The 12274-nt window shown below is 41.9% G+C and overlaps 1 protein-coding gene across 1 annotated transcript; it reads left to right on the forward strand.

The window, feature by feature from the left end:
* The first annotated feature begins 3878 nt into the window (after positions 1-3878).
* LOC112246458 (E3 ubiquitin-protein ligase TRIM38-like) lies at positions 3879-11698 on the forward strand. The gene is made up of 8 exons (XM_024414776.2): positions 3879-3981; positions 6711-7292; positions 7648-7743; positions 8065-8298; positions 8650-8812; positions 9672-9698; positions 10617-10996; positions 11333-11698. Exons 2-8 carry the CDS (start codon positions 6720-6722, stop codon positions 11546-11548), a joined length of 1689 nt encoding a protein of 562 aa, XP_024270544.1. The 5' UTR covers positions 3879-3981; positions 6711-6719; the 3' UTR covers positions 11549-11698.
* The last annotated feature ends 576 nt before the right edge of the window (positions 11699-12274 follow it).

Below are 12274 nucleotides of genomic sequence, written 5' to 3' on the forward strand. Positions count from 1 at the left end.
CCACAATACATTTTTGTTTTGTTCGAAAATGTCCAAATTCCTTCTTTTGTTAGAGCGTTTGGTATACATATCCAAACGCTAATTCTGGTCAGCGTTATATCGGACAAAACTTCAAAAAGTTATATTACCGGTCGAAGAAACATTTCAAACTAAGTACAGAATCAATCATTAGGATGTTTTTAACATATAGCTTCAATAAAGTTCCAACCGGAGTATTCTTTCTTCTTTCTTGTATTCATGAGCAATGGAATGCAAGTGACTACCATGAGGAAAAAGTGGGATCACAAAATGGCTGCTTGATGGACAGCTGATATATTCTGCTCTCATTCACTCCCACAACAACATAGGAGCCTCATTATAATTTCTATTGATGGTTGACATCTAGTGGAACCCCTAGGTAGTGCAACATCATTCATATCTCAAGGGGACTTCATTGGGGACTCTGGTGAATACATACAAGCTCAGATTTCTGACTTCCTGTTTTGATTTCAACTCAGGATTTTGCCTGCCAATATGAGTTCTGTTATACTCCCAGACATCATTCAAACAGTTTTAGAAACTTCAGAGTGTTTTCTATCCAATAGTAATAATAATATGCAAATATGAGCAACTATGACTGAGGAGCAGGCTGTTTGATATGGGCACCTTTTCATCCAAGCTACTCAATACTGCCCCTGCAGCCATAAAAAGTTAATCAGTTTGATCGCGTAATACTAATTACAGAGAATCTTTGATAAAAACGAAGTCTTCAATTTAATGATAGTAAAGACACTACAGACCGGTCGTAAATATATGGTTTAGGTTCCGTGTAGGATAGGTCCCTAGTCGGGGTATTTCCCTGCGAGATCTGTGTGAGGGACGAAAGTCCCAGCTACTGTGAGGCAGTAGAGTGTATGTGGATAATGATAAGACGGTTACCTATAAATTCTGAAGGAATGCCACATGCATGGTAAAATGAAAAGCAATAAGATATTTGAACACTTTGAGTTACGTGTATGAGCAATAGTAATAAGGAGAGAGGTTTGTTTATGCCCTTTTGGGGTGGGGAACCATGACAGATTATGTGGAAATGGGAAGATAGGTGTGAATAACTTTGGGAATGTGTTTAATCAACAACAGTGATAATTGAGGCGCAACACTGGAATAAGACATTAGGTCATCCGTATTCTCCAGTAATACATTTGCAGACGCTATAGTATTGGGTCTAATACAATGTATTAAGTGCTGTGACCAATTAATAGGCACAAATACCATAACTATTCTCTGGGAAAGTGGGTAGCTCTACCTTGGACAACAGTTAATAGAAGGTGTGTATTAGAGACGGGAGTGAAGAAATCTAAACACAGTAGACACCGATTGGAGAGGTTCGGGAATAATAACTATTGATATGGTGACAGGCGGTCCTGATTCTCCCTGTAAAGCAGAGCTAGAGGACTTAAGAAGTTAAAGACATGGAGGTGCTGAAAGAAGCGCACAAGCATTCTACCAATTCAGCTCAAATATGGGAAAAATATTGTTCAAATAATGAGATTCTGTTGTGGTATGGCACAATGACATTAAGCAAGCTCAATATACAAGTGTTTTGATGTCGGTGTTTTATCAACAAGAGTATAACCGATAACTAAATTAGTAGATATACTCCTTTGCATGAGTACATTGATAGAATTTATACTATAGCTTTGAAGGCAGGTTTGAAACCTGTGATTAAAATGACAATTGTGGGGGTAGTGGATGAAATAGAGCAGGATGCTTTGATTGTCTAAAATAACTACACTCACTTCGCAGATGTGCGAGAGGTTAATACGGCCACAGGGGAAGTCACTATAGTTTCAATGGCCAAGGTAAGACAAAGAAACGTAGAGAAAAACATCAAAGCATATGGGGAGAGATCCCTGTTTTAGATGTGGGGCCGATGGGCATTGGAAGTTTGAGTGTAGAGTGGGAATGGAGCCTGCTGCATTCGGAGGAAATGTTGCCATGTAAAGCGTTTGCCTCTTTTTCAAAAGAGCAGCAACAAATCCTTCTGAAAGTAGTGGGACAAGAAACTTACACACAGCAGTGTATGGCTTTGGTTCGATCGATAATGGTCCATATAGATTACAGTTTCTATGTGAATGAAGACATAGGAAACCACGTTTTACATAACTTTTTAATAGATGCCAGGGATCAAATGTCAAAAATTCCTTATGAGAAATTGGCTAAATTTGCCACAGGAAAAAGTATTTTGGGTTCAAGAATCTAGGTGAAATGCCAGGGGGATGGATTCTAAAGAGGTAACAATTTTAAATTCTTGCCAAACTGTCACAGCTGTTTGAAGAAGAGGACCAAGGTGCAGCGTGGTACATTTTCATGATTTTTAATCAAACTGAACACTAGAAAAAAAAATAACAAAGTGGAAAAACAAAACAGTTCTATCTGGTGCAAACACACAAAAACAGAAAATAACTACCCACAAAACACAGGTGGGAAAAAGCTAACTAAGTATGGTTCTCAATCAGAGACAACGATAGACAGCTGCCTCTGATTGTGAACCACACCTGCCCAAACACACAGAAATAGAAAACATAGAACACAAAACATAGAATGCCCACCCCAACTCACGCCCTGACCAAACCAAAATAGAGACATAAAAAAGATCTCTAAGGTAAGGGCGTGACACAAACACTCCTGGCAACTCAGAAAACCTTGGGGGATTTAATATCATGAGACATTTTGTCATTTTATTCTGAAAAATATTTACATGTTATGTCTTATTCTGAAATAGATTCCTAGAATGGACAAAAGGGTGGAGGGGTCACGAGGATTTAGCATAGGGGTCACCAAAGCTAAAAATTAACTTATTTTTTTTAGTTCATGAACATGGTGGTGCAGTGGTTATGGGGAAAAGAAACCAGCGAAACGTTAGACTCGGTGGCAAGATAAGGGTGGTACATGCTAAATAAAGGATTAAAACAAATGTTAAATGATTGGATTAAGGACAGCTTCAGGACCACCATTGCGGTGCCAGGACAAAGAAGAGCTTGGACTGGGCTGAGCGAGAGCTGCCCTCCCGTAGGGATGGGAGGGCCAAGAGAGCTGAGATGGCCGAACGGAGTGCTCGGGTTGGGGTATAGGGTTTGAGCATAGCCTGAAGGTAGAGAGGGGCAGTTCCTCTTGCTGCACCGTAGGTTAGTACCATGGTCTTGTAGTGGATGCAAGCGTAGACTGGAAGCCACTGGAGTGTGAGGAGGAGCGAGGTGACATGAGAGAACTTGGGAAGGTTGAGAATCAAGCGGCTGCAGTGTTCTGGATAAGTTGCAGGGGTTTGATGGCACAAGCGGGGAGCCCATCCAATAGTGAGTTGCAGTAGTCCAGAAGGGACAGGACAAGTGCCTGGATTACGACCTGCACCGCTTCCTCTGTGAGGTATGGTTGTACTCTGCGGATGTTGTAGAGAATGAACCAGCAGGAGCGGGTCCCTGCTTTCATGTTTGCATAGAACAAGTTCATCGGACTCTGGGGAGTTAGAAAAATAATTCAGTCAATTTGTAGTCAAATTCAGTCAATTTCAGTGCGTTCCAGACAACTCTGAAATAAACGTCGAAGAATCTCCAACTGGGAAAAATAGTTTTGAATGGTCATCCAATTTGGAATTACAAGTTGGGAACCCTGGCCTCTTTCTCAAGATCCGACTTTCTGATCTGAAAATCACAGAAGTCATGTTTTTACCTAGTTTTTAACCGAGTTCCCAGTTGTCTTCAAAGTACCAAAAGCATTACAATGTTTTCAATCTGTGTACTGCAGGGTTAAACCAATAGTTGTTGAGCACAGATGTGGGTATGGGAATCATAATGGCACTTCCACTGATTTATTGCTTCATGAAAGAGGGAGGAGCTTACAGTACAAAATGCAACCTGAAACCAAGGAAACTCATTAGATCACTTCCCACCCCAGAAGAAGAAAACATTTTCTGTTTGGTTGTTGCGCTGCATACACAGAAAGGTGAGTTTCAAAGGAATACTTTTGACAAGACTAACAGAAAAGTTTGTCAAATGTGAACTATGCTGTACCATCCCCATGTGGAATTCTTAAGGCCTTTTAGTCAAATGTTGTGTTTGGAACTAAGTGGCAGGTGGGAATTTACCATTTGTGAAGTCTCACATACCAGTTGGATGCATTCACATGCTTCTTACTCGTTGAAACGCCGATTGGTTAATGGCCAAGAAGTTGCTTAAAACATGAGGTACAGCTGTCATGCTTGTGAACAACTTAGTCTTAAAAATATATGGGTTTCATGTTTTTGTTGCTGCATTTAACTACTGAAAATGCAGTTGTCAAGAGAATTTCCTTTTTGTTGGTGAAAGCATGTGGGAGATCAGGATGAGCGACACATTTCCTATTGGTACTAATTAATTGGCGGGCTGTTCACGTGTGTATGTGTGGTAAATTCACTTTGTTATGAGAGCAGCATGACGAGGGAATCTGTTGTAGCCTACAGTTTGGCCTACAATGCTATGCGTGCAAGGTTGATTACACTTATTTTTGGAACAGTTTAACCATTTATTGCAACAATCGTTTAAAGATATAAAATACATACACTACCATTCAAAAGTTTGGGGTCACTTAGAAATGTCTGTGTGTTTAACCTCTTAAGAATTACCCCCTTTCAATTTTCACCTAAAATTACATACCCAAATCTAACTGCCTGTAGCTCAGGCTCTGAAGCAAGGATATGCATATTATTGGTACCATTTGAAAGGAAACACTTTGACATTTGTGGGAATGTGAAAGGAGCGTAGCAGAATAATACAGGTTTTTTAAAGAAAAGCATATTTTTGTCCAATAAAATCACATCAAATGTATCAGAAACAGTGTAGACATTGTTAAAATTGTAAATTACTATTCTAGCTGGAAATGGCTTTAAATAAAACATTATGGAATATCTAGAGGCCCATTATCAGCAACCTTCACTCCTGTGTTCCAAGGGCACGTTGTGAGCTAATACAAGTTTATACATTTAAAAGGCTAATTGATCATTAGAACCCTTTTGCAACTATGTTAGCACAGCTGAAAACGGTGGTGCTCATTAAAGAAGCAATACAACTGGCCTGCTTTAGACTTGGGTATCTGGAGCATCAGCATTTGTGGGTTCGTTTACAGGCTCAAATGGCCAGAAACACAACTTAATTCTGAAACTTGTCAGTTTATTCTTGTTCTGAGAAATGAAGGCTATTCCATGTGCGAAATCAGCTGTTTCCAGCTACAATAGTAATTTACAACATTAACAGTGTCTACATGGTAATTCTAATCAATTTATTTTAATGTACCAAAAATATGGTTCTTTCAAAACAAGTTTATTTCTAATTGACCATAAACCTTAATGGTAGTGTATATACACTAGATGACTAACAGGGGGTGCTGTGTTTAAGCCATCACACCTCCATATTGGTATTCATTCACCACTGTAAAATATTTGGAAGCTATAGAAATGAATTTGTTCCTATTTTTGTCATGTTTATTCTTTTAGACTTTCCATTATTATGTGAGCTAAACATATTAACATATGTTTAAAAAAAAGGACATTTTTGAGACGACTGTTACACTCCCTACTACAACACAAAACTTAAACATAAATGATTTTGTCCGTAACATTTAATTGAAGTACTGCTCCTACTAGAGTACCAATATGGCTGACCAGTGGTTTAAAAGCTGCCAGATGGCCAATACCATGCTGATGCTGTTATCTGGAGTTCAGAAATTCTTGCCAACCTGTTTATTTGCTTTCTCCTGTTTTGAGGCTGTGTGCATGTGCACATCAGCTCTATTGTGTCAGTGACTCTGATAAAATGTATTGCTTTGGGCAGTTATGGATTAATTGTTTATTATTCATGTCTTCAATTGAACGATCAGTGCTTGACTTGGACTGAAATAAATGCCTGTACTCAATTTGGGTGCTCAGACTGTTTAGGTCCAGGAGCTACACAATACTTAGTGTAGGAACAGGAGCCCGAGCAGTAGAACATTTGAGGGGCTAGTACTTTTCCGGTGAGCCCCTGCCCAAGTTGCTGGTTATGGTTTCTGTTAGCTTTCTGTAAGGTTTTGACTAGTCTTTGTATGGCCTATAGGGGCGGCAGGGTAGCCTAGTGGTTAGAGTTGGACTAGTAACCGGAAGGTTGTAAGTTCAAATCCCCGAGCTGACAAGGTACAAATCTGTCTTTCTGCCCCTAAACAGGCTGTTAACCTTGTTAAATTTGTTCTTAACTGACTTCCCTAGTTAAATAAATAGTCAAACCTTGGCATATCTGATGGTTTAGACTGTTTTTGGAGTGTATGTTCCAGCACGCTACACATGCAGACTTCCATTCATGAGTTGAAGCTTTTGTTATACGCTCAGCTGAGTGACTTAAAGCATGATTTAAGGCTAGCCAAGTATTTTTGTGTCCAATGGAGACTATTTATTTTTATTTTTCCACATTGTCATTTTGCCATTTCTAGGCTTGTACACAACCCACATTATTTGAGGGATCTTTTTACTCTGTGCTCAAATATTATTATTAAAAGATTTTGGTGTTTTCAAATGTGACTTTTGGCCATAATGTTAATATTTAATGGTTTTTTTTTTTACAGGCTAGTCACTTTATATAATGGTGTGTCTGTGCCACTATGAAATGACAGACTAATTAATTTGAAACTCAAAGGGATTGCAATGTTTTCTAACCCTTTGCCCACAGCCTGAGGAGATGGCCTTGTCAATGTCAGAGGACCAGTTCCTGTGCTGCATCTGTCTTGGTGTTTTCATCGACCCAGCCACAATCCCGTGTGGACACACCTTTTGCAAGCCTTGTCTCGAGGCCTATTGGAACACGAGAGACACTGCGATCTGTGCTCTGTGCAAGACTAGCTTCACACCAGCCCCCAACATCCAGGTCAACATGGTCATGAGAGACCTTGTGGAAAGCTTCAAGGGGGCAAGTGGAGGGGACGAGGTCGTCGACCAGTCATCGACTCTGGCTCCGGGAGAGGTCTCCTGTGACATATGCATCGGAGACAGGATGTCCAAGGCCGTCAAGACCTGCCTGGTGTGTGTGTCGTCGTACTGCCTGGAGCATGCAAGGGTCCACAATGCCCGGTTTTCCAGGCACCAGCTAGTCAGACCGCTAGCTAACCTGGAGGAAAGGATGTGTCCGACCCACAACAGGCTCCTGGAGCTTTACTGCTGCTTTGACAAGACCATGTTGTGTGTGGCGTGTGACTCTCACCAGGCGCCGGCCCACCTGGTTGTGACTATGCGGGTAGAGTTCTTGGTTCAAAAGGTAAGAATGAGTTTTGGAGCAACTGTTCATCAATCCAGGGTTGTATTCATTAGTCACCAAATGGAAGCAAACTGACTTAAACCAGGAAGGACTACCTGAACTTGTCCAATAAATGCTTGTTTTCCGTTGCGTTATATTTTGCTTTATCCCTGGTTCTGAGCTGTATTCCGTATGACACACTAACAAATTTGTAACAGAACATTGTTTCCTATTGGAATAGTTTGGGTAGTTGTCCCACCCTGTTTTGGCTCTCCATTGGGTTTTCTTTCATTTGGTGCATTAAAAATAATTATTGGGAACCATGTGCCGCTTTTTGTTCCAGCACGAATGCTAACACCTATTGTCTTTACTTCAGGCTCAGCTGGCTAAAGCCAAGAGAGTGGTCAAGGAGAAGCTGAAGGCCACTCGGATTGAGGCAGAGAAATTAAACTCTTCAGTCCTACTCTGTGAGGTGACTTCATTTGAATTGGCTATGTTACGCTGTTGTAATTTTGCAATCTTTTGCCATAGAATTCAAAACTAATTCATTCCAACTTCCCATGGGTCTTACATTGTTCTGCTACTGAAAATTACCATGGCTTGAAGACCGCTCTTTGACCTCTTCGGCGGTGGGGTGGAATGCTGCAGAACGTTCAGAAATGTATCATGTAGAACAGAAAGTCTGTCAAATTTATCAAGAAGTTGCGTCTGTGCTATTTATTGCATTTCTATCTGCAATTTCCAGAAGGTATCAAATCTCATGAATCCTCACTTCTGTTTGATCTACTTGTAGAATAAAGCAGCGAGGCAAATCGAGTTTGTGAATGCCTTCCACCTAGCCCTGGTCAGCAAGGTGAGTATGCTCTACGATCGCTACAACACTGAGGCCTCGAGGAGAGTGGACGAGCTGGAGAGGACAGCTTCCCATTGGAATTGTGCGCTTGAAGAAGACATTACAGCTCTGATGAGCAGAGTTTTTGCATTGGAGCGAGTGATTGGCTCCTCAGACTCCTTTGAGCTTCTTAATGTGAGTTCTTGGGCGTGTTTGACTTTGCTGCCAACTTGCGAGTTGATTGACTGATCTGCAAATCCCTTTTATATCATAAATGACTAAATGTTTTTTGTAGCTCAATCAACTTACCCTGTGAGGAATCATGGTTTAGATTCTTCAGAAATATAGCCTGTCTTACAGTCCCGGTCATGGATGCAACTATGGTGGAAACTTCTGGAAACTTCTTCCAGCCAATGCTTACACCAATCTAATACGCTGTAGATTATCCACACGTCTTGCATCCAACTCGGTCATCGTTGTAGGTGGATCAACATGCGTGTATGATGCATTTGTTTAACTCTATTCATTCTCGCTCTCTACTTTTAGAATCTACCCTCTCTCCCTCCTGCTCCTCCAGATGGCATCAGAGGACCATGCAGCGTCAATATCCCCACAGATCTACTTGGGAACCTTGCGGAGCATTTCATGCAAAACATGGCCAAACTACCCAAGATGGGATACTTCACTACAAATGGCAGTGCTGGCTCAGGTCTGTGTGAACACAGCCATAGTCAGATTATACACAGAATCCTAAACATTAAGAACACCTGCTCATTCCTTGATACTGACCAAGTGAAAGGAATGACTTATTGATGTCATTTGTTACAATCCCTTCAGTCAGTGTAGATGACAATTGAAACATGGCTTGTGTGCTGTTCAGAATGAATGGACAAGACAAAATATTTAAGTGCCTTCGAACGGGGTATGGTAGGTGCTACATGCACCGGAATGTGTATCAATAATAGTCCACCACCCAAAGGACATCCAGCCAACTTGAGGACTGTGGGAACCATTGGAGTCAACATGAGCCAGCATCCCTATGGGATGGTTATTGACTTTTTGTCGATTTCATGTACCAATCAATTGAGGCTATTCTGAAGGCATGAGGACCTCTTTCCCCACACCTATTGACGTAATTATATTGAGTCGTACAAAAGTTTAAACTGCATTTGGTCATTCCTAAATGAGGTATTTTAATGAAGATTTGATGAACACATTTTTGATTCTTCCTCAGTTGAAGGAGACTATGATATCTTTGCAATAGGGGGGGAAAATCAGACTTCATTCACTGGTCCTCAACTCTGACACTTAAATCAGAGTAGTTAGCCTGCCCGGGAGCAGGTTGGTTCTGAAGGATTTGTTGCCTTAAACATTTACCTGACTGGTTATCCCGGGTTGCACTCAGACCTGACCTAAGCCACCTCACAACTCCTCAAACCTGATTAGTAGGATACACCTCTGGTTCTAGATAAGCATTCATAGTCTGACAACATGAGTATGGGCCAGATGTGCAACATTAAACATTTGCAATTGCGTTTTCTAATTGTTACCTTCTGTTTATCCCTCAGAGATTACCTTGGTTAAAGAGTTCACAGGTGAGCTAATGTGTAGTCCTGAGTCTGCCTCCATGTTGTGTATTATACACTGCTCAAAAAATAAAGGGAACACTAAAATAACACATCCTAGAGCTGAATGAAACATTCTTATTAAATACTTTTTTCTTTACATAGTGGAATGTGCTGACACCAATCACACAAATTATCAATGGAAATCAAATGTATCAACCCATGGAGGTCTGGATTTGGAGTCACACTAAAAAATGAAAGTGGAAAACTGACTTTGCTGTAATGTCCTTAAAACCAGTCAAAATGAGGCTCAGTAGTGTGTGTGGCCTCGTGCCTGTATGACCTCCCTACAATGCCTGGGCATGCTCCTGATGAGGTGGCATGACTCCTGGACAGTCTGTGGTGCAACGTGGCGTTGGTGGAGGGAGCGAGACATGTGCTCAATTGGATTCAGGTCTGGGGAACGGGCGGGCCAGTCCATAGTATCAATGCCTTCCTCTTGCAGGAACTGCTGAGACACTCCAGCCACATGAGGTCTAGCATTGTCTTGCATTAGGAGGAACCCAGGGCCAACCGCACCAGCATATGGTCTCCCAAGGGGTCTGAGGATCTCATCTCTGTACCTAATTGGCAGTCCGGCTACCTCTGGCGAGCACATGGAGGGCTGTGCGGCTCCCCCCCAAAGAAATGCCACCCCACACCATGACTGACCCACCGCCAAACCGGTCATGCTGGAGGATGTTGCAGTCAGCAGAACATTCTCCACGGCGTCTCCACACTGTCACGTCTGTCACATTGGAGTTACATTGTGTTTAAGTGTTCCCTTTATTTTTTGAGCAGTGTATTTAGTTCCTGGTGTTGAGATTCCTATATGCTCAACTTTGAAAAATGAATTCAACATTTGATTGTAGTTTTCCTCTACCCCTACAAATCCCTTCTCCTCCTCAGTTGAGGTGACTCCTGACCCCAGCACAGCCCACCCATCGCTCCTGTTCAGAAGGGGGTCCCATGGTTGTGAGATTCGTGTGGACCGGGGCAAGATTGCTAGGACGTTCCCCATGTCGACCCAGCGCTTCACCCAGGTGCCGTGTGTCCTCGCCATCCAGGGGTTCAGCAGCCATCGAGCCTACTGGGAGGTTGAGGTGGAGGACTGGGTTGGAAATGGATCTGATGTGTGGTTTATAGGTGTGGCAACTGAGTCCTCCATGACTTCTCAAGGGGTGAGTGTCACCCCTGGGAATGGGTTCTGGGTCCTGGTACACCGTGAGGGGAGGCTTTGGCCAACCGCTGCCAACAACCCTATGGCCATCGTAACACAAATGAGAAAGGTATGTAGAAGAATAGTTGAATACAGGGCACAAAGGGCGCTCTAGTCTAGTACATTTTCTATGATGGGTGTTTTAAGAAATAAAATAAATAACTTTCCTTTAAACATCTCGTTGCCAATAGGGGGTGAAATCTCACCGGGATATTTGTCCTGGCGAAATAGTTCATTTTAGTTGGCTTCATGCATGTCTTTGTAGCTAGCCTTTTGTCAAGTCTAGATATTTGACATTATTGAAGTGGTGGTTTTGCTTATCTTTAATTTCAAGTCAAATGTACTAAATATCAGAGGGGCAATTTTTCTCTAACTTTTTATTCATGAGCTTCATTACACGTTACAGGCACATGTTGGTGTGTACTTTGACGGGCGGAAGCGACTTGTGTCATTCTACGACATTCATCTCGGTGATCACCTCTACACGTACCAACATGTGCCAACCAATGAAAGACTATTCCCTGTCTTCAGCCCTGACTACTTCCGTCCTTCATTCAAATACGCCAACCATGCCATGATTGTTAGAACCCACACTGCAACAAACCCCCTATGTGGACGATGATGCTCATTGACAGTCCAATCCTTTTCGGGCAGAGTTCTTGTCAGAATCATTAGAAAATGGTGAATTCAAAAATGTTTTAGAGGTTGACTTATTGTTCTACGAATATTTCTTTTGTGTGAAGTTTTACAAAATAAAATATTTTTTTATTTACCTCCAGCTCATTCTTTCATGTAGAAAAAGTACAGCTGTCTGTCTCCCATCTAACAGGACTGTATATTACTATAGTGGCATCGCCTAAATTACCATTCACGTGGGATGAGTCAGTGTGACTGGCTTCTCAGACTTTGCTTCCTCTGTCCTTAATGTCTACATTTTGTCATTGGATGCGGTCTGAAGGGACCTTGGTCCTCTCCTCAATGGAGTTGAGACCCGGGAAAGATCAATTGCTCCCTCATCACTTAAACCATTGCATGAAAACATGTCCCACTCCTCTGACCTTCTCCTCCAGTGGATTTTGAGAAGGAGCGAATGCGTGTACTATGCAATTGAAGCCCTATTTCAGTCCGAGTGTGTAGAACTGGGCACATGTTTTGTCTAGACTCTTGCCAGTTAAATCAATTGGTTATCCATTCAGCATGTTGTAGCCCACTTCTCCACATTTGTGTACACTTGCACACCAGCTCATGGATTTAAAAGCATTGGTTCGGTGTGTGTTTCCACCGTTTCTGTTAAATCCATTACTGGGAGTGACGTGCACACTGCATGAGGAGATTTATTGGGAAGCAA

This window comes from Oncorhynchus tshawytscha, linkage group LG10, assembly GCF_018296145.1.
Source record: "Oncorhynchus tshawytscha isolate Ot180627B linkage group LG10, Otsh_v2.0, whole genome shotgun sequence".
In the NCBI taxonomy this organism is placed as follows: Eukaryota; Metazoa; Chordata; class Actinopteri; order Salmoniformes; family Salmonidae; genus Oncorhynchus; species Oncorhynchus tshawytscha.

Coding starts and splice junctions, on each gene's coding strand:
- LOC112246458 (XM_024414776.2), top strand. CDS start 6,720: ATGGCCTTGTCAATGTCAGAGGACCAGTTCCTGTGCTGCATCTGTCTT. Junction 7,293..7,647: donor TAGAGTTCTTGGTTCAAAAG/GTAAGAATGAGT, acceptor TCTTTACTTCAG/GCTCAGCTGGCTAAAGCCAA. Junction 8,299..8,649: donor ACTCCTTTGAGCTTCTTAAT/GTGAGTTCTTGG, acceptor CTCTACTTTTAG/AATCTACCCTCTCTCCCTCC.